General features: G+C 40.5%; 1 protein-coding gene across 11 annotated transcripts in view; it reads left to right on the top strand.

Moving 5' to 3' along the window:
- Positions 1–22,702, top strand: part of CCDC25 (coiled-coil domain containing 25) — a 44,692-nt gene that overhangs the window by 19,716 nt on the left and 2,274 nt on the right. For 9 of the 11 annotated variants that reach the window (XM_089325458.1, XM_070068261.2, XM_070068267.2 and 6 more), the window contains 4 exons: positions 5,370–5,445; positions 11,258–11,361; positions 11,566–11,768; positions 18,759–18,804. In XM_089325458.1, coding sequence (XP_089181584.1) covers positions 5,370–5,445; positions 11,258–11,361; positions 11,566–11,768; positions 18,759–18,804 — 429 coding nt within the window. The remainder of the gene's footprint in view (positions 1–5,369; positions 5,446–11,257; positions 11,362–11,565; positions 11,769–18,758; positions 18,805–22,702) is intronic. The other 2 variants (XR_011386248.2, XR_016228898.1) reach the window with 1 other exon arrangement.

Genomic DNA, 22,702 nt, shown 5'->3' on the forward strand with positions numbered 1-22,702 from the left:
GGTTCACCCCCCAAATGGCTGCTACAGCCAGCGCACTGCAGCCAGTGCACTGCACCAATCCGAAGCCAGGAGCCAGGTGCTTCCTCCTAGCCTCCCATGCAGGTGCAGGGCCCAAGCACTCAGGCCATCCTCCACTTCCTTCCTGGGCCACAGCAGAGAGCTGGACTGGAAGAGGGGCAACCGGGACAGAATCCAGCACCCCGACTGGGACTAGAACCTGGGCTGCCAACGCCACAGGCGGAGGATTAGCCAAGTAAGCCGCGGCGCCAGCCAGCATGATAGTTTATTAATAAAAAAATATTTAATGTCCCCTAGTAATAGAATAACATTACTTTTCTAATCTGCCTTTATTTATAAGTTATATTTTATAGTTGAACCAGAGGGTATATTTGTTACGTCTCTCTCTATATATGTATTTATATTTAAATAAACTTCCTGCTTTCAAGTAATTTTAAATTTACAATAAAGTTAAAAAGATAGTAGGACAGTTCCTGTAAAGCCTCTGGCTACTTTCCCTATTGTGTTTTTTTTTTTTTTTTTTTTTGACAGGCAGAGTGGACAGTGAGAGAGAGACAGAGAGAGAAAGGTCTTCCTTTTGCCGTTGGTTCACCCTCCAATGGCCGCCGCTGCAGCCGGCGCACCGCGCTGATCCGATGGCAGGAGCCAGGAGCCAGGTGCTTTTTCCTGGTCTCCCATGGGGTGCAGGGCCCAAGCACCTGGGCCATCCTCCACTGCACTCCCTGGCCATAGCAGAGAGCTGGCCTGGAAGAGGGGCAACCGGGACAGAATCCGGCGCCCCGACCGGGACTAGAACCCGGTGTGCCGGCGCCACAAGGTGGAGGATTAGCCTATTGAGCCACGGCGCCGGCTACTTTCCCTATTGTTAACATCTTACATTACCCTGGAAGATTTGTCAAAACTAAGAAATAAACCTGGCACCTTAATGTCAGCTAAATTCGGGACTTTATTTGAATTTCATCAGCTTTTCCATTAATGTCTTTTTTCTGTTTCAGGATCCCATCTAGGGTACTGAATTTATTTGTCTTGCATATAGTTGTCTTGTCTGCCTAGTCTCTGCTCTGTGACAGTTTTTCACCCTTTTGCTATTTTTCATGACCTTAAAAATTTAATCAGGGATGTTGTGGAATGTCACTCAGTTTGGGTTTAACTGATGTTTTTCTCATGACTAGACTGAGATTATTGATTTAGGGAGAAGAATTCCAGAGCTGAAATGCCCATCTCCTCGTGTCTTCATGTCGTATCAGGCTACCTGTATTAACATGACTTATCACTAATGATGTGAATGAACTTTGATCACTTCCCCAGGATAGTGTTGACTAGGTTTCTCTACCAGAAAGTTGCTTTTCTCTGCCTTTCCATGTTCTGTTATCTAGAAGAAAGTTACCTAGTCCATTCTCTACTCAATGGCGGGGGACAGAATTAAGCTCTACTTCTGGAGCAGGTAGTATCTATGTAGATTATTTGTAATTATTCTGGAAGGAAGATTTGTTTCATCTTCCCCATTTATCCTTTCTGTTGATTGTTTATTGACACCAGTGTGGATTCCTGTGCTTATTTCATACTTTGGGTTGTAGTGGGGCACTGTATTACTTTGTTGCTCATACTGTCCAGCTTTGGCTGGGGCTCTTTCAGCTCTTAGAGCAGCTTAGCTGCTGTGTTCCTCTGACATGCTCTCATCCTTTTGTTTTTTGAGCCTTACTTTCTGGTACTACAGAGTACTCCGGACACATTTTATATTTTTCCTGTCCCAGCTCTGGAGTTAATCATTTCTCCAGGGGTTGTTGGCTATTTTTCTTGGGGAATAATAGTTCAAAAATCAAGATCTAGACTCTGGATGTGATTGCTTTTAAGCCTTCTCAGCTGACAGAGCAAGGAAATATTTGTATATATACCATCCCATGTATATGCACTTATTCCCTATCATTTTTTAGATCTCTTTACTTGTGTCTGTATTAAGCTAAACATGAGATGATATTGATATCTCTGACTCTGATCCATTACCACAGGCCTCATTCCAAGCTTTCCCCTGGCTTACCTGTAACTTCCTTCGCAACAGCAAGAAGTCTGTTTCCCACCATTCACCTTCCATTTAACTTACCTATTTGTATTCTAGTGTATATATAGGTAGTTTCAAAATTATTAACCTTTCACCCCATGAGAAACAACTTTATCAACGATAGTATAGTATTTTTGTACAGTTCAATTTTGTATGTTTTCTTGCCTTAAAATTTCCAGTAAAGACATTGTTTTGCAAAACCATGTGTTAAGCTATCTGTTTCAGTGACGTAGTGCCCTGCATTTGTAAATGCAGTTAAATTCTTTTGTCTCACTCTGTTTTCCATCCTGGCATTTCTTGGTTGAATGTATTGCTTTTTAAAGTGACAGTTTATGAACTTTTTCATGTTACGGTACTAGTTTCATATTTATTATTTTGACTGGCTGCTTTGAGTTGATAATATGCCAAAGTTAATATAGATGCTCCTTTGTCACAGTATAAATTGTTTAAAGTTTTTCAGCATTATGAATCCCAACAAGAAAGGTCTTTTCTTGACTCATTTTCCTCATCTCTTTTGAATTTTTTCCTACAGTAATTCTTAGGCACGGAATTATTTAAAAGATACACATATTTTGATAACTCTTTTTTTTTTTTTTTTGCCAGATTACCTTCTGAAAGTATTGTGCTAGTTTAAAATGCTACCTGCTATCTATAGGTTTTCCAAAACCTTTTTGAGTTTTATAACTTAACAAAAAAATCTTTTGACCATTTTATTAAATATGATGGTGCTTCATTATGACTGTAATATTCATTTAATTTACTATTAAGATCAAACATTGTATCCCATATTTACTTAAACTATTTCTGTTTTTGAGGACTATATTGTGAAGGAGAAGAGGAAGATTATGAACTTCATGCTAGAACAAAATTCTTAATTGTCCTAGGCAACTTTTTGCTATTTGGAACTATTAAAATTAGATAAAAATTGAAGATGTTGTTACCATGAATATGGTGTTACCAAGTTTGTTTGGTACGGATTTTTTTCCTTTGGGTTCTGTTATGTCAGAAAATGGAAACAATGGTGGTGTTCCCAACTTCACCTTACCACCAGTTATTACTTGTTTGAATAGAAGAAGTTCTATTTCAGTTTCTTTTGGAGGCACATAATATACTCAATTTGAAACTGTATGCTCCTTGAGAAATGTTTAAATGGTTGATTTGCAGTCAGTGGTATAGCCTCTTGTTCTTAGTTAGGTACCAAGTAAGTATTGGAGATGGAGCAAGACCATGTGGCTTAGGACCAAGACCACTGTAGGTGAGTCCTGGCTCTGCTGATTACTAGTTGTGTGACTGAGCAGGGTACTTAACTGTGCCCGTTTCCTCATCCGTAAAAGGGTATAAATACCTGCCTTACTGAGTCATTTATAAGAATTAAGCAAGCTAGCATATCTTAAAGTGCTTAAAATAATACCAGCACATGCTAAGTGGTACATTGCAGTTTTTGTTGAATTCAACCCAACTTTGAAGATCATAGATATGCTGCATTTCCTTCCTAGACTTGATTTTTGAAACCCAAAGAAAATAACCATACTTATCTAAAGATTTCTTGCCCCAGTAACATAGATGGCACAAAGTCCACAGTCCAAATTCTGGCCTTTCTGTAGTGAGAATCCCTTAGAACCCCCCTTGGAGCTTGTGTATTCTGATTTTCTGCATAGTGCTAAGCTGGATGACTTTGTAGGTAGGGAGCAAGTCTCCCACATTGTATTATAAGTAATAAAACAAAAAGACATTGCTTTAGGAATAGTGACAGCCACAGATAGTGTGAATAAGTAGAGATAATGGGACATAGGTTGGTATTAAGAAACCCCAGTTCCACAAGAGCATGGCTTTAAACTTGGGCGCATCTCTCAGCTCTGTCACTAGGAGATGTTGGAGACCTTAGCCTACTTACTTAACTACTTAGCTTCAGTTTCTTCATTGGTAAAGGGAGGATAATACCAGTCATTTCATATGGCTATTCACTTAATACCTGCTATATGGTGAGTGCTCAAAAAGTGGTAACTTGCTGGGGATTTTTTTTTAATCATTAATTTTGATTGTATTTGGCATAGGGTCAGTTAGCTTCTCTATATTTTGTTACCATCACTATGTTATAGCTTAAGTGGTAATGGCTGATGATTGCAATGTTATTAAGATATAAAAATCAGAATCCTGTATTTAAATGAGTGGAGAAATATCCTCTTAGATGAGATATGCCTTTAAAAACAGTGACACTCAGATTGCTTATTTTTTGGACAAATGTTATGTTTTTAAGAGATTTACTTTTTTAAAGATTTATTTATAAAGTCAGAGTTACACAGAGTGAGGAGAGGCAGAGAGAGAGAGAGAGGTCTTCCATCTGATGGTTCATTCTCCAATTGGCCGCAGTGGCCGGAGATATGCCGATCCAAAGCCAGGAGCTAGGAGCTTCCTCCTGGTCTCCCACGTGGGTGCATCTTGGGCCATCTTGTACTGCTTTCCTAGGCCGTAGCAGAGAGGTGGATCAGAAGTGGAGCAGCCAGGTCTTGAATCCGCTGGTGCTTCAGGCCAGGGCGTTAACCCACTGTGCCACAGCACCAGCCACGAGATTTACTTTTGAAATGAAAAGTTTTAGAAACATAAAGAAACATTATGGAATAATTTTATCTAAAACATTTAGTTAGATGACACTTAATTCTCAGAGACGTTTCTGTAATTCCATGCATAGTAGGAGTCAGTATTGGATTGATTTCCACTTGCTGCTGCCTCAAATCTTTTTTTCCTTTGAGAATCGCTCTTTATTCATCTTTGATTTTAATATAGATTTCTATAGAGAAAAAGAATCTGCGTTATTTCTTCTTTGTGGTGACCTGTTGAGATCTAACAAGACATTTTTTCCTGATGAATGCTGAGGGTGGTGAGCAGATGTTTGAGACTCCAAACTACAGGTTCTCTCTTTGAGAGGAAGGTAATAGAAGGCCTTCACCCCAGAAGACCTCTGGTTGTCAAAAGTAGGCACCCTTTTCCCACAGAGCTTCTTAAAGTAAGAATGAAAAGAAAGAACAAAAATTACTAATTACCGTTTCATCAGTTTTCTTCCATATCCTTTTTTTTCACTTATTTAAGTACCAGTATTTTCCATATTATATTACTGCCTTCTGTAATGGACATGGTATATTTACTTCATTTTTCAGTATTCAGTAGTACAGTTAAAGAGCTCTTGATTGTGATAAAATCATGCCTAGTGAGTAAAGCAGCAAATGCACCTTGAGTGTTCCAGTGTCAATCAGTAACAAACTGATGGATCATTTGGTTGATTTTTGTGTTTCAGGGAGAGAAGATAGAAGACATTCCAAAGGAAGTGCTGATGGATTGTGCCCACCTTGTGAAGGCCAATAGCATTCAAGGTCAGTTTTCTTAGCGATGTTTTCAGAAATAATACTGACTGTATCTGAATTGGGTTACTTTTTATTTTATTTATTTTTTTTAAAACATTTATTTATTTATTTGAAAGGCAGAGAGTTACAGAGAGGCAGAGAGAAAGGTCTTACATCCACTGGTTCACTCCTCAAATGGCTGCAACAGCCAGAACTGGGCCCATCTGAAGCCAGGAACCTGGAGTTTCCTCTGGGTTCTCCCCTTGCAGGTGCTGGGGTCCAAGGACTCGAGCCATCTTCTGCTGCTTTCCCAGGCCATAGCAGAGAGCTGGATCTGAAGTGGAGAAGCCGGGACTTGAGCCTGCATCCATATGGGATGCCAGCACTGCAGGCAGTGGCTATATCTGCTATGTGACAGCACCAGCCTCAGAAGTGAATTACTTTTTAGATAGTCTGCTATTGACTTTGGCTTTCATCAATCCTGTAGCATGGAATATGCCTTTCCCCTGTTTTGTTAAGGTGGAAGATAGTTTTGCTACCTGTCAGACTAAAAGCTAATCTCCCCATCCCTCTAATTTTCATGGTCCTATCTGAGTTTCAGCCTTTTTTTTTTTTTTACTCTTTTTCCTTACCTTGAATAGAAATGTCTAGATCTGCATATTCTTAAGGTTATTTGTAAAAGACTTGGAAATTTGGTAATATTGGTAGTTAAGCAAGAGAGATGTGTCTCATAGAATTATTTTTATCATTATTTGATATCTTTATTTCTATCATTTGTCATTATATTCTAGAACTAGAATCTTAAATCACACTTTCCTATTTTTTCTTTCTTTCTTTTTTTAAATTTATTTATTTATCTGAAAGGCATAGTTATAGAGAGGCAGAGGCAGTGAGAGGGAAAGAGGTCTTTCATCCTGTAGTTCACTCCCCAAATGGCTGCAATGATCAGAGCTGGGCCAATCTGCAGCCAGGAGCCAGGAGCTTCTTCCGGGTCCTCCATGTTGGTACAAGGTTCCAAGGACTTGGGCCATCTTCTACTACTTTCCCAGGCCATAGCAGAGAGCTGGGTCAGAAGTGGAGCAGATGGGACTTGAACTGGCACCCATATGGGATGCCCGGCACTGCAGGCGGCAGCTTTACCTGCTACGCCACAGCCCCAGCCACACTTTCCTACTTTTTCTTTCCTCTTCCCTGTACATTCTTTTTTCTCCCTTTAAGTTGTGATGATACCGAGTCAACTCCCAACCTCCACCCCCAAGAAAATTTTATTTAATTGACCTGGGGTGGTCTCTGAGTATCAGCATTTTTTAAAAACTCCTCTGGTAATTGTAATGTGCATTGTGGGTTGAGAATAATTTTTTAAGTGTTTTAGGTAAGACCTGAAATGATACACTTGCTACTTGTTTATTTTTATTATACAGCTGTGTTTTTTGTTTTTTAAGATTTATTTATTTGAAAGTCAGACTTAGATTGAGAGAGAGAGAAAGGTCTTCCATCCACTGGTTTCTCCCCAGGTGGCTGCAACAGCAGGAGCAAGGAGCTTCTTCCAGGTCTCCCACAAGGGTGGCAGGGGCCCAAGCACTTGGGCCATCTTTCCTGCTTTTCCCAGGTCATTAGAAGAGAGCTAGATTGGCGCCGGCGCCGCGGCTCACTAGGCTAATCCTCCGCCTAGCGGCGCCGGCACACCGGGTTCTAGTCCCGGTCGGGGCGCCGGATTCTGTCCGGTTGCCCCTCTTCCAGGCCAGCCCTCTGCTGTGGCCAGGGAGTGCAGTGGAGGATGGCCCAGGTGCTTGGGCCCTGCACCCCATGGGAGACCAGGAAAAGCACCTGGCTCCTGGCTCCTGCCATCGGATCAGCGCGGTGCGCCGGCCGCAGCGCGCCGGCCATGGCGGCCATTGGAGGGTGAACCAACGGCAAAGGAAGACCTTTCTCTCTGTCTCTCTCTCTCACTGTCCACTCTGCCTGTCAAAAAAAAAAAAAAGAAGAGAGCTAGATTGGAAGTGGAACAGCTGGGGTACAAGCCTGCGCCCGTATGGGATGCCAGCATTGCAGGAAGTGGCTTTACCCCCTTCAACACATCACCAGCCCCTCTGCCATACAAAATGTGATCTCACAATTAGTAAAGGTAGAGAAGAATAATTATTGAGGTGGGAATGACAGTTATAAAGGAAAGGCAGGAAGTGGTGTTCTGCTGTGATTGAGCTAGTGGATTAGATTTCAGCTGTGGGGCATAGACCTAGATAGGGCAGAGGTAATTTTGGTTTGATCTGAAACTGAAGGATGATCTAGAAGGTTGGAAAAAAATGTGGGTTGAGTATATGGTAAACCTGAGGCAGATCAACAGCTGATTGCGATACCAGGGGTTGGTGACTATAGGACAAGAGCTGAGTGTCATAACCCCATTCTCATCACTCAGACTGAGTTTCAGTTTCTTGATGCTTAATTCAGGCAGCCTTGACAATGAAACATACCTGGCCAAAGAAGATAGAGGTCTTGCCTTATAGAACCCCTGATTTTCAACTCCATTGGTCAACTAATTGTAATGACATTACATTTACATTACAACATAGGACATTCCATTTTTATGAGTAGACAATTTCCAAAATCTTCAGTTATTGTAATAAAAATAAAAATTGAAACAGTCATTATCCTCTATTCTTCTGTCCCCTGTCCCCTCCCATGCCCAGGGCTAGCAGATGTCCCTTTGATAAAAAAAAACTTTGAACTTATTCTTGGTTCAGTTTTCTTTTAGGTCTCTTTCTGGTTTACAAGTTCTAGAGAAAACAAAAAGGAGTGAAGAGTCAGGGTACTAAATTCCTCTCTGTCCTCCCATCGGCATTCCACAGTGGTAGCTCACCAAACCAAAGAGCTAATAAGCCCCAGGATCCCACTTTCATGGGTCAATAGCAGAAAATGTTCTTTTCTCTGAGATTTGCCAAGTGTGTTCTGGTTGTGATACTGTAGTTAACAAATGTCCCTCCCTGGCTTGCCACCCTCAGTGCTCAGAACCAAGGGAGTTGGTGTTCAACTTGTTTGTCATCACAGAGTCAGTTTGTTGTGATTCATAGATCCAGAATCATAGGTCCGTCTGTCCTATATTTAACCTATAAATCTTCCTAGATTAAACCCTCTGATAGATTAGAAAGTTTCTGTGACCAAACCACCACCCCTCCCCTCCCTGGGCCTATAGAATTCAGTCCAAACTTCTTAAGCTGGCATTTAAGCACCTCAGATCTCATACAGGTGTCTCCCCTTCACATACTTCACACTCCAGCCAAAGTAAATATTTGCTGTACCTTTGCTTATGTCGTTCCTTCTGCCCTCACTTCTGTCCTCAGTCTTCACGTGGGCAGACCCAAGCAAAGTTTCAAGGTCCACATCATAGTTGTAGTAATGATAGTAATCACTAGCATTGATGGCATGTTGACTACATGCCCAGATCTTGTGCTGAAAACTTTATAGATTATTTCATAGGTGCTGTTCTTTTCATGTTATAGATGAGAAAATTGAGCTGAAAAAAAAATGAAGGAGCTCATCTCGGGTCTCGGGTCCCTGAAGTATAGTAGAGGCTGGATTTGAAGTCAGAATTCTTCTCTTACCTCTGAGCTCCATTAATCTTCCATGAAGCATTTCTTTTCTCCCAGTCTGAGTGGCCCTTCCCTTCCCTGTACTTCCTCAGTACTTTACCTGTACCTTTCTCATAGCATTTGACATGTTCTTTTTTACCCTGGGGGTACTCCAAGTACTTAGCTCCCTTCTTTGAGATCCATTTTCATGTCCCCTGTAGTGCAGTTGCACATGGAGATTGTATTCAGACTTCTCATTTTGAAAAAAAATGTTCTTACCACACAAAAGAAAAAAAACACGCCTGTCATACACCATTTGCTTAGGGTTACCAATTTTAAAATTTTCCCATATTTATTTGTTTTCTCTTTATTGATAGCATAGTCATTATTAACCTTTTTTTTTTTTTTTTTGACAGGCAGAGTGGATAGTGAGAGAGACACAGAGAGAAAGATCTTCCTTTTGCCGTTGGTTCACCCTCCAATGGCTGCCACGGCTGGCGCGCTGTGGCCGGCGCACCGTGCTGATCCGAAGCCAGGAGCCAGGTGCTTCTCCTGGTCTCCCACGGGGTGCAGGGCCCAAGCACTTGGGCCATCCTCCACTGCCTTCCCGGGCCACAGCAGAGAGCTGGCCTGGAAGAGGGGCAACCGGGAAAGAATCCGGCGCCCCAACCGGGACTAGAACCCCGTGTGCCAGAGCTGCTAGGTGGAGGATTAGCCTATTGAGCCGCGGCACTGGCCATTATTAACCCTTTCAGCCAGATCATCTGAAAGAAAACTATAGACCCTTTAGTATGTATCTCCTAAGAACAAGGATATTACCTGAAGTCTTAATTGCATTATGATCAAATTCAGGCAATTTAGCATGGATAGAATACTGTTATCTGATATACACACACACATTTAAGTTTTGCCAGTAGTCCTACAATTATTCCTTAATAGCATTTCTTTTTTTGGTGATCCAGGATCATGCCTTATATTTAGTTGTCAAATCTCTTTGATCTCGTTTAATCTAGAGATCCTTTTTTTCTTTCAAAACATTGATGCTTTTTTTTTTTTTTTAAGATTTTTATTTATTCATTTGACTGGTAGAGTTACAGACAGTGAGAGAGAGACAGAGAGAAAGGTCTTCCCTCCGCCAGAGCTGCGCCGATCCGAAGCCAGGAGCCAGATGCTTCTTCCCGGTCTCCCCCATGGGTGCAGGGGCCCAAGGACTTGGGCCATCCTCCACTGCTTTCCCAGGCCACAGCAGTGAGCTGGATCAGAAGAGGAGCAGCCAGGACTAGAACTGGCGCCCATTTGATGCTTTTAAAGAGTAGAGATCACTTGTAGAGTACCCCAAAGATTGGGTTTATCTGACGCTTCCTCTTGATTAGAATCACATTTTGCATTTTTGGCCGGAACATTTCATAAGTGAAGTTTTTCACATTCTGCTCAGGTGCACATGATGTCATTTTGCCACATTCTGGGTAATGTTAACTTCAATCAGGTGGGTAGGGTGCTGTTCACCAGCGTTCTCCAGTGTATGTGGAGATTTACTGAACACTGCAATCTGTAGCCGTTTAATTTGGAAGGATGATAGAGAACATTAAAATTTTAGAGTGACTCAACTGTGATTCTCAGAGCAGCTTAACAGAGGAGGGAGTTGGAGGTGAGGCTGGGGGGTGATAGGGGAGGAAAGAACAGGATGCCAGGCACCTCTTGCATCCAGAGCACTGCTGTTTTGTGCCCTTTCCTTAAGTGTTCCACTGCTAAAAGAAACAACAAAACCCAACTAAACGAATCCAGTTTCCTAATAGTTCAGACAAGATTCAGAGAGCTGGTGAGACTTTCCCAGAGAGGCTAGCTGGTTTCTAGGAGTGTCAGGATAGGATCCAGGTCTCTGGAATCCCAGGCCAGGCTTTATAATGCCGCTTAGCCTATAGTGAGTCAGAAACTCTTTTGAAAATCTGAGGAAACCTGTTTGGTCCTTTTCTCTGGAGAAAAATGCACTTGATAAATTTTGCCTTCAATTTGAGGGGCTCTCGGAAATCTCTGAAGCTAATCCCTGGATCCCTGCTCTCCATTGTAATTCTTTTGTTTGCATTTTGTTTGATGTTAGCTTTACCATTTTGCCTTTCCTGGGTGGTTTTTGAAAAGCACTGTGTGGTTTGAAGCCCTGGCTGGCTTGTTCGTTCTAAGCCATTTCCTGTGTTGGATTACTGTAATTTGTCAGTGGATAAGGGAATGGTTGCTCCGTCTCCTCCTGCCTGCATGTTGAAGACAGTCTCTCTTGGCAGGCTGCAAGATGAACAACGTTAATGTGGTATATACGCCGTGGTCTAACCTGAAGAAAACAGCTGACATGGATGTGGGGCAGATAGGCTTTCACAGGCAAAAGGATGTAAGTGTTTTTTTACCGCTGCAGGAGGCACAGTCCTGACACTGAGTGGAATATCCAACTATTGTTGAGGGCTGAGCATGATGGATGGTTTCTAGAGGGAGATAAATTGGGCCACTAAACCCCTGGACAGCCTCGCTTCTCTTCTGGGAGAAAAGAAAATACATAAATAAAGACCCAGTATTTTTTCCCCTATCTCCCTCAAAGGTGAAAATTGTGACAGTGGAGAAGAAAGTGAATGAGATCCTGAATCGATTAGAAAAGACCAAAATGGAACGGTTCCCAGACCTGGCAGCAGAGAAAGAGGGCAGAGACCGTGAAGAGAGGAATGAGAAAAAGGCCCAAATTCAGGAAATGAAAAGGAAAGAAAAAGAAGAAATGAAGAAGAAGAGAGAAATGGATGAACTTAGGTATGTTGGAACTGTGATATTGATATTGACCTCAAAGATTTGTTCCTTGCAGATTTAATACTGGAATAACCCTTAAGAATGATGCATTGCTTGAAGGAGGGACAAAAGGGATCTTCAGTAAGTTCATGAAGTTTATGGGAAAACAGTGCATAATTTCAAACTTTTTACACCAAAATAAACTTCGAATTCCATTTCCCAGGAACTTTTTGAAGTAAATTGACCCTTTATAGAAGCAGCTTATGGGAGTGAGAGATAAAATTAATAATTTATTCTTGGGTAAAACCATCATAAATAATCTTTAGGTTTGTTTTGTTTTAATACAGTTCTTCAGAAGAAGAAAAGATGTTATAATGTAAGTGTTTAGTATTAGCTAGTTGTGCTATTTGAATAAAGTTCTTGGCTCTAAAGGCCAACACTGGTAACTGTCAAAATAGTTTTAAACCCTTTTTCTACATTTTAAAAGTTTCATGTAATTAATATAGTGAGGCCTGCTCCAAAACACTGTATTTTAAAATAATAAATATAGCCGGCGCCGTGGCTCAATAGGCTAATCCTCCACCTAGCAGCACCGGCACACTGGGTTCTAGTCCCGGTCAGGGCGCCGGATTCTTTCCCGGTTGCCCCTCTTCCAGGCCAGCTCTCTGCTGTGGCCCGGGAAGGCAGTGGAGGATGGCCCAAGTGCTTAGGCCCTGCACCCCATGGGAGACCAGGAGAAGCACCTAGCTCCTGGCTTCGGATCAGCGCGGTGCGCTGGCCGCAGCGCGCCAGCCGTGGCGGCCATTGGAGGGTGAACCAATGGCAAAAGGAAGACCTTTCTCTCTGTCTCTCTCACTATCCACTCTGCCTGTCAAAATAAATAAATAAATAAATAGTTAATATATTGACCTCTGAAATTCTAGTTGAATAAGGCCATGCAAATGCCAACTATAGTAGTTTTCTATTGCTACCCTAACAAACTGCCACACATATAGTAGCTTAAGACAACATAGATTTATTACCTTATAGTCTCGTAGGATGAAAGTCCAATAGCATTCTCACTGGGCTAACCTCAAGATGTGTGCAGGGCTATATTCCTTTCTGGAGGTTCTGCTGAAGAATCTGTTTCTTTTTCCAACTTTTAAAGGCTTTCCACATTCCTTGACTTAGCCTCTTCTTCCATCTTCAAGGCCAGCAAAACTGTGCACCCTACCTCTGACCACTGCCTTCTCTGCTTCTTAAGGAACAGTGATTAGGGCCCATCCAGATAACCCACAGTAATCTCTCCATCCGAAAGGCCCTTAATATAATCACATCTGCGAAGTCACTATCCAAGCTAACATTTTCAGGTTCTAGAGATTAGGTTATGGACACTCTGGGGTGGGGAATGGTGGCAGTGTCATTTTGCCTACCATATTGAATCCATATATGTATAGTACTATACCCAAAGAGGCCTCTACTTTTTCTTAAGTAAAGGAAATTACTCCTGTGAGTTCTAGGTATCGAATTCCCGCATTTTCCCATTATTTCCCATAGATATCATTTGATAAGTTTACCAAAAGGACAAGCATATATCAAAATAAAAAAGGTATTGATAACATCTACTATCTTTGGGAATAGTACAGAATCAGAAACCAGCTGTCTTGCCATGTCCTTACCCAGTTGCCTTAGAATACCTTGTATTCTTAGAAGGAATATTGGGTCAGAATGAGAATATTATGATCACCTACTATTATTTGTTACCTACATATATGTGTTCCTCTTGGGAATTCTGCTAAAATAGGATGAATAGCTTCATTTAAAGTATACTCAAATCCAAAGCTTTGAAAGTATTATCCGAAGTTATAGTGTTCTAACATCATGAGATAGATTTATTTAGATTTAACTATTTAATATGGATTTGTTTTTTAAGTCAGCTTTCTGTTGTGAGTGAAACAGAAATCGGTGCAGTGAGATTTGTGGAATTGTGAGTGATGCAGGATTTAGGGAGTTAATTCTTTTTTTGTTTTTAGTTTGGAGTAAGGAAAAATTAAAAGCACGCCTGTATGTACCCTTTATAGAGCTAACCCAGTTTTGTTTAGAAACATGATGCTATGTGTTAGGTACATAAAACCACTTACTTTACTTACATTATTTAGTAAGGGTGAATAGCAAACATTTTTAAACATTTATCTGCCAAACTCTACTGTAAATGTTTTACTATTTTTCACTTAATCCCAACAATAGCTGATTGAGTAGATACTTTTTTAGAAGAGGAAACTGAGTCTGGGAAGTAGTTAAGTAACTTGCTCAAGGTTATGTAGTTGGTCTCTGATTCTCAAACCTACGTTACTATACTTTCTTCCCTGTGTTCTATTCAGCATAAATCAAATGATTTATAGATGTCATAATTTACTTTAAAATACATTTTTGCTTCAAATTAAGTTGTATGCTACAAAAAGTTAGGATATTTTATATGATTTTACACGTTTGAAAACATGCAATTGTTTAAAACCAAAGAACCCAGCAACTCAAGTTTTCGTATCCACTGGCTTTCTTCTATAGTTGTCAACATCTAAAATACTCATTCAAACTGAGAGGGGCAAATCTCTGAATCTTACTAAGTAAATGCTTGCTTTGAAAGTTGATTTAATCAGTCCCACTTTCTGAACTGTTACTGGTCACTTGTATTCTCTGATAAGCTTAGGGGTTTTAGAAAACCAGAAACAGTAATTTATTTCTGGTAAACCTATGCCACACAAATAAATTTATCAGAGGCTGCAGACAATGGGAGACTATGATGCAGGGCTACAGTGCAAGGAATGAGAGGTGCTGTTGTGTCAAGAATTCGCTTGGTGTATCCAGAGCTGCAGCTGCACACTGTGTTCTGTAGCTGTTGGAAAATTTCAGACTCTAGGCTTCTAACCTGTTTGGTAATCTGTTTTTATACTTTTGTAGTACTAGTATTAGTTTTGTGTCCAGATTTTCTACCCAAAAGATCAAATTCTATGCCTACTACTTTATTTTAATCTTGTATTCTCTTACTTGGCTTTTTGTGGTATCAAACCAAAACATCTAGTAACATCAAAATTAAGCCACTGTGTAGATGTCACAATCAGAAGAAATAAGCAATAGTAAAGGAAAGATTAGCAAGAAGATTAATGTATAAAGGGTTACAGCTGATAAGTGGCAAAACAGGGAATTCAAACTTGTCTGTAATTCTGAAGTCCACACTTCTATATTATGCCACTTTTGAGACAGGAATGAACAACTTGTCATGGCCAGAGCCAAGGTCATACATAGACAAAAAAGTAAATAAATAAATAAGAAAGAAAAATTAAGTACATTGTACAGTGACTTGAAAAGTTTCATTTAGTCTAGAATTTCATGTTGTAAGTCATAAGGAGCCTTTATAGGATTCCTGGAATATTGAAAAATAGACTTACGGAATGAGTGTAGTGCAACATGTGAAGAGCTAATGATGAGGCCATTGATGAAAAAGATGGTGTAGTCCCATTGAGAAATGACTCTATGGTTGTCTCTCTTTTTGTTTATCCCACACCTACTGCTATTGTCCTTCTCCATCAATAGTGCTCTGTGTGCCCTGCCTCTTTGTGTTAACTGTAAGTTCCTTCAGAGAAGCACCTATGTAGCATTGCTTCCTCCTTGAATGTGATCCAGTGCTTTGCACGTACAGTGAGTCATAGGTAGTGTATAATGAATGAATGAGTAAATAGTATTTTTCCTGATATGGTGATTCTTGAAGCTGAGATCAAACCTGTTAGATGATTTAAAAGTGCTGGGAGGAGTACTCTAAGCAGAGTAAGCTATGCATGCAAAGACCTTGTATGAGAGGCAGCAAAGCAAAATGCAGGACTACAGCCGTGAATATCGGGCCAGCTGGAGTAGTGGGCTGAGCTTCCTCCTGTGGTGCCAGCATCCCATATGGGCTTCGCTTCAGGTCCTGGCTGCTCCTCTTTTGATACAGCTCTCTGCTCTGGCCTGGGAAAGCAGTAGAAGATGGTCCAAGTGCACTTGGGTCTCTGCACCAGCATGGGAGACCCAGAAGAAGCTCCTGCCTTCTGACTTTAGATTGGCCCAGCTGTGGCTATTGGGGCCATTTGGGAGTGAACCAGCAGATGGAAGACCGACCTCTCTGTCTCTCTGACTGTACCTCTTAAATAAATAAATAAAATCTTAAAAAAAAAAAAAAAAGCCATAAATGTCTGGAGCAGCAGGAGTAAGGGGGCACATTGACTACATAGGGCTGTGCAAGGCCTTGTTGTCCATGTTTATCTTCATCCTAAGAGCACTGTGAAGTCATCAAATGGTTCCAACTAGGGGTTTCAACTAGTACAGGGAGGTTTGTGTTTGGGGAAGGCCACTTCGCCAACCTTATTGTAAGCTATTAGCTGTTGTCTCTATCACAGATGATGGTAGCTCAGTTTGATGTGGAGACAGAGAGAACTCTACCTGTGAGAGGTAATTTTGTATATACAGTGATAGGATTTTATCATAGATTAGGTTGAGGAGAGGGACTAAAAGAGGTTTCTGGTTTGAACTGGAGTGGACAGTAATGCCATTCCTTGAGGTATTCAATGTTTGAAAGGGGGGTAGACCATGAGTTAAAATATCAATGTTAAGAACCTGAATGTACCTTTGAGATATCCAAAAGGGTGCCAGGGAGGGAGTCAGATTAATGAGATGGAACTTGGAGGAAATGTGCAGCCAAAAGAAAGGTCAGTTTTGTGTCACTTTCACATAGGTGGGAATTCTGACTCTGGTTCATCAACCTTGGTTGTAGATTCCTACAACTAAGCATATAGATATACTCCTACAAGTGATTCTGAGATGCAGCAGAATTGAGATTCTGTGCGCTAACCACTTTTTTTTTAATTAACATGTCTTTCTCTTTCTCCTCATGTACTTGTTGATCTTGGGTTTCATTTCTTTATTACAGATAACACTTACTAATATCTCTCTTTCGATGTCTCCCAGCTATTTATTTCTAACTGTGACAAGCCTCCTGTTTTCAGTTTTGTTTTTTTTTTAAAGAATTATTTATTTTATTTGAAAGGCAGAGTTACAAAGAGAGGGAGAGACAAGAGCGGTCTTCTATCTGCTGGTTCACTACTCAAATGGCCATTCTGAAATGGCCACAGTGGCCAGAGCTGGACCAATCCAAAGCCAGGAGCTTTTTCCAGGTCCCCAACATGGGTACAGGGGCCCAAGGACTTGAGTCATCTTCTGCTTTTCCAGGCCATAGCGGAGAGTTGGATCTGAAGAAGAGCAGTGAGGACTCGAACCGGCACCCGTATGGGATACCACTGCTGCAGGTGGCAGCTTTACCCACTACACCAAAGTGCTGGCCCCCCAGTTTTCAGTTATTAAAGGTCATATTGACTTTAGTAATGCAGCATGTTTGAATCAAGCACAAATATTTTCTCACTGCTGTCATTTGTAGCATCATTTTCTTCGAATAACTCAAGCTAGAAACCTTGATGTAGGTGCTGATAAAACTGTTAACGCTGTGGATGCATGCCCTCAGATTAATTGTAAGCATGTGGGTTTAGGCCTCAGACTTTGGAATCAAAGCCTTCTCCTTTGTTATCTGTAGTTATCTCTAATAACTTGGTTAACTCTTTTAATTTTCCTAATTTTGCTTCCTTATAAGTATAATGGGAGTGAAATACTCCTTGCCCTGGTGGTTATGGGGATTAGCAGTAATTTATGAAATGCTTAATACCATTCCTAGCAAATCAAGAATATTCAGTAAGTGGTAAATACTTGTATTGGTAATTGATCTTACCTTACCTTCCCCTCACTTCTTTCTTTGCCCTCTGTTTGCTACAGATTACTTTTTATTATTATTATTTGAAAGGCAGAGTTAGAGAGAGATTGATCTTCCTCCCGCTGGTTCACTCTTCAGATGGCTGGAATGGCCCAGGCTGGGCTACACAAAAGCAGGAGCCAGGAGCTTCTTCCAGGTTTCCCACTTGGATACAGGGCCCAAGTACTTGGGCCATCTTTCACTGCTTTTTCCAGGTGCATTAGCAGGGAGCTGAATCAGAAGTGGAGCAGCTGGGTCTTGAACCAGGGCCATATGGGTTGCTGACATCACTGAAGTCAGCGGCTTAACCTGTGATGCCACGTGCCAGCCCCTACAAATTGCTTTTTAAAGGACACTAGTACTTTATTTCTTTTGTCTCTGTATTTTTTTACTAGAACTTTTCACTGTAACTATTGCTGATAAAGTGATTTTTTTCCTCCTAGTAAGTTCTTTGGGTGCTGTATTTTGTAATATTTGTCATTTTCTATTGTCTTCCCATCCATCCTCCACCAAGTCTTTAGCACAGATATTTCATAACTATCCTGTTAATTCTCATTATGTCTTTGCTCTGCTCAGTCATCTATTTGGGCTTCTTGATGCCCACATTGTGTTCTGTCACACAAGCAGACAGCGTAATTGGATCCACACATCTGTGCAACTTGATCTGCCACTATTTTTCTTCCAGGTTTCACTTGAGTTAGTTTGAGCGTCAGCATATCATTATAAATACCATCTCTTTGCTTTTGCTCATCCTGCTTTCTAGATCTAAATACCCCCTCACTTATCCTGCCCAGTTGTTAGGCTTAGTTTGGGTCCCACCTCATCTGTGAATGGTGCCCTGTCAGTTTCTGCCCACACTGATATATTTCCTCCATTGAATTCCTGTAGCATTTGCAATGTCGGCTGTATTACTTCACCTATGAATCATATCTGATCTTGGCTGCAGATAGGGTCCTTTCTGAGAAATGGGAATGATGCTACCTAATTCACAAAGCTATTGTGGAAGTGACATGAAATATGTATGAGAATACTTTTTAAATAATAAAATAGTGTTCACATCTTATTTACTTATTGTTTGTATTGAAGTTGTGGTTTCCTTGAGGGCAAAGCTGGTATCTAATAGCTACTGTGTTTCTTCCATAGCCCCTCAGCAGTCCTAGATATATGGTAAATGCACAGGATAAGAATTTTTTTTTATCTTCTAGGAGCTATTCATCACTAATGAAAGTTGAGAATATGTCTTCAAATCAGGTATGTTCAAGTAACTTGCTCTAATGTTGTGCCTTGAAATAATTCACTAAGAGCTTTTATTAACAGTCATTAGTTATTATTGATTGTTAATGCAAATAGCTCACCCTGGTATGATAGCAAGTCCACTTGAGCTGGATTCTGCTTGGCATTTCCCCTCCTTACCTGGGGACTTTTCCGCGTGTTTGTTTTCCAGTAGATGACCTCATGGAAAGGTATTGTCGGGCCTTATCTGCTGTATAGTACAGGTCTAGTAGTATATTTACAGAACTTCCCTTTCTTCCCTCTTTTCTCATTCTAGGAATGCAAAAGTGCCTTTTAATTAATGTTTTATATCAGCGTGACTGTAGAATCTGCTAATTAAGAACACAATTTTTACCTTCAGTAGCCTAAGATCTTACACATTAGCCTAAGTGACAAAACTGATTCTTTTCATGTTTCTGAGGACCTAGTGGCTATCACATGCCACTGACAGGAGCTTCTTAACAGTCTCTTCGAATTATTTTATTGGAATTGTATCACACGCTGACTGTCCTTGAGGATTAGCTTTCCCACAGTTGGGTTTGAAGTGTCCAGAGAAAGCACAATTTAGCTGTTACTGAGCAGCCTTTTCAGATAATTGGAATTGGGTGCATATATTTAAGATATTGCATTTTTATAATATTGTTTAAAAGACATGCTTTGGATGGATATTGTCCAATATACTAGCAACTAGTTGCAAGTAGCTATGTAAAGTAATGAGAATTAAATTAAAAATTGAGTTCTTAGTCATATTAGCCACCTCTGGCTAGTAACTACTGTATCAGTGCAGATATAGAACTTTCCCATCATCACAGAAAGTTATGTTAAGCAGTTCTGCTTTAGATACTTAGAAATAACAGGATTTAAGATACCTTAAAGACCATCTAGCCAGACCCCAGATTGAGTGCATGAATTGGGATTAACGGGATTTTAGACATTGTTTATATCCATATATCCTTTTAAAAATTTGTAAGAACAACTTCCTTATTGCCATCTCTGTGAAAAACTAAATTTGAGGCACTTTTATGAATCAGTGATGTGTCTTTATAATTTACTCTTGGAAAATTTCACAATAGAATCATGTAATTAAATAAAGCCTTAAATTTGGAGTTCAGAGACTTAAATTATCTTTTACAAGTTGGATAAAGTTATTTAACTTCTCTGAGGGGGTTTTATCATCAGTAAAATGGAGACTTACTCTTCCTAGGGCTATTCTAAAAGTCTTCCTTAATTTAGTCACTGCATAAGTAGTCATTATTCTTCCTTATCCATATAATCCTTAGTTGATGTTTTCCCACAAAATATCAGGTACAAAATAGGAAATGTATCTAACCTCTTTTAGAAGCTATTTTTAAATTTTAAAAAAATTTTCTTAACTTATTTTGGAAGGCAAAAAGACATAAACAAAAGAGAGAGAGAGATCTTCCCTTCACTGGTTCACTTCCTGAATGCCCACAAGAGCTGGAGGTGGGCCAAGCCAAAGCCAAGAGCCTGGATCTCTATCTGGCTCTCCAAGTGGGTGGCAGGGACTTAAGTACTTAAACCATGATCTGCTGCTTACCAGGGTGCATACCAATAAGAAGCTAGAATTGGAAGCAGACCCAGGAGTTGAACTTAAGTACTCTGATCCTGGATACTGTCATCCCAAATGGCATCTTAACTACTGTGCCAAATGCCCACTCCTCTTTTTAGATTTCCTGAAACTCTTAGAACAATTGAACAGAAGACTTCAATGTATGCCAGATCTAATGTCTTGCTTATAGTTCCTGTTGTTTATTGAAGTTTTCTGTATTTTAGATTCTTTCCACCAACAGTCTGGCACCCATATAATGTTATGACTTTAGATATTTCATTCTCATCATTGGAATTTTAAAAGTTTAGATAAGGGCCAGCATTGCGGTGCAGCAGGTTAAGCCGCCACTTGCAATGTCATATTGGAGTGCCAACTTGAGTTCTAGCCACTCCGCTTCTGATCCAGCTCCCTGCTAATGCACCTGGAAAAGCAGCATGTGGTGGCCCAAGTGCTTGGGCCCCTGCCATCCACATGAGAGACCCAGATGGCTTTGGAACAGCCCTGGCTGTTGTGGCTATTTGAGGAGTGAACCAGTGGATGGAAGATCTCTCTGTATCTCTTCCTCTCCTCTTCTTTTTTTTTTTTTTTTTTTTTTAAGATTTATTTATTTATTTGAAAGGTAGAGTTACAGAGAGGCAGAGGCAGAGAGGGCACGAAGTCTTCCATCCACTGGTTCACTCCCCAAATGGCCACAACAGTGGAGCTGGGCTGATCCCAAGCCAGGAGTCTGGAACTTCTTCTGAGTCTTCCCTATGAGTGCAGGGGCCCAAGGTTTTGGGCCGCCTTCTGCAGCTTTCCTAGGAACATTAGCGGGGAGCTGGATCCTAAGTGGAGCAGCCAGGACTCAAACCAGCACCCATATGGGAAGCTGGCACTGCAGGCAGTAGCTTTACACACTAGGCTACAGTGCTGGCCCCTCTTCCTCTCTTCTTATCACCCTGCCTTTTGAATAAATGATTAAGTACATCTTAAAGAAAAGTGGGGCCAACTCTGCTATGGCCTGGGAAAGCAATAGAAGATGACCGAAGTCCTTGGGCCCTGCACCCCCATGGAGGACCCGGAAGAAACTCCTGGCTCCTGGCTTCAGATCGGCACAGCTCCAGCCATTGCGGCCAATTGAAGAGTGAACCAGTGGATGAAGACCTCTCTTTCTCTCTGCCTCTCCTCTCTCTGTGTAACTCTTGACTTTCAAATTAATTAATTAATTGAAAAAAAAAAAAAAAAGAAAAGGTTTGCATGCTCTGGAGTTGCGAAATAAATACACACACACACCCCATCTGGCTAGTGACAAATGTTGAATTCTAGGAGTAGGAAATGAAATTTATAGAACAAAGAATAACCCTTCTGCCCTCCTCTCTTGATTGCTACCTAAGTATAAACAGGTTCAGGTTTCCAAGGAGGTTTTGTACTGGGTACTTTAATTCTTCCCTTTCACTGGAAGAGCCCTTACAGTTTTCCCCCATACTTCAAAAGAATGGGCTTTAATTTTTCTTGTAATCATCTTCTGTTAAGAGGTGCAGGCCATAAATGACCCAATTTAGCAACATGATTGGTTGATTTGCAGTCAAAGGTTAATGTTTATACAATACAGGATTTGATTTTTAATTTAGCTTATACAAGTTCATCAGGAAGAATGTTAGTCTTTCATTCTAAAGTTGGTTTAATTTTGAATTTTTAATTTTCTACTTAGACTTATTCCCTTCATTCTATAATTTGTTTGTAATCTTTGTAAATTTGTTACCAGAAACCATTAGCAATTCCTTTTAACATTCCTTTTGTTCTTTTATTTACAAGTGGGAGTCAAACCTATTATACTAAAAAACATACTGACTTTCAAAGGGAATATAAAATAGAAAAATTGTCCAAATAAAGCCTAGGACTTCAGATATATTTAAAAGTTCCTATAATCCCCAAACACAGACCCTCAGACAACTCTAACTCTGCAAATCTAACTCATAGTGAATAATGCATTTTCATTGTCACCAACTCAGACTGTCTTAATGAGGTGTTCATTCTCAGTGTTTGGGATCTAAAGCTGATATTTGAAATTATATAGTGACTCTGAGATATCACTACTGGTATTATTTGCGTTTTGGACTCTAGGACAGTCTCAGACCCTTTACAAACATTTTTCTGCTCTGTGTAAAATTATCAAAGACATTTTACTGTGGCCTTGTTTCACTGTGGTAATGGAAGATGACCACAGAAAGCCACCGAAGAAAACTTTTCCATAAAACCAAACTTCACAGAAACCATTGTTTCTCCCCGCGTGTCACATTTCCCTTCCATCTAATAAGGACAGTGAGA

The sequence above is a fragment of the Oryctolagus cuniculus genome, chromosome 2, assembly GCF_051225735.1.
Source record: "Oryctolagus cuniculus isolate XC-2025 breed Fujian yellow rabbit chromosome 2, ASM5122573v1, whole genome shotgun sequence".
Classification (NCBI taxonomy): domain Eukaryota; kingdom Metazoa; phylum Chordata; class Mammalia; order Lagomorpha; family Leporidae; genus Oryctolagus; species Oryctolagus cuniculus.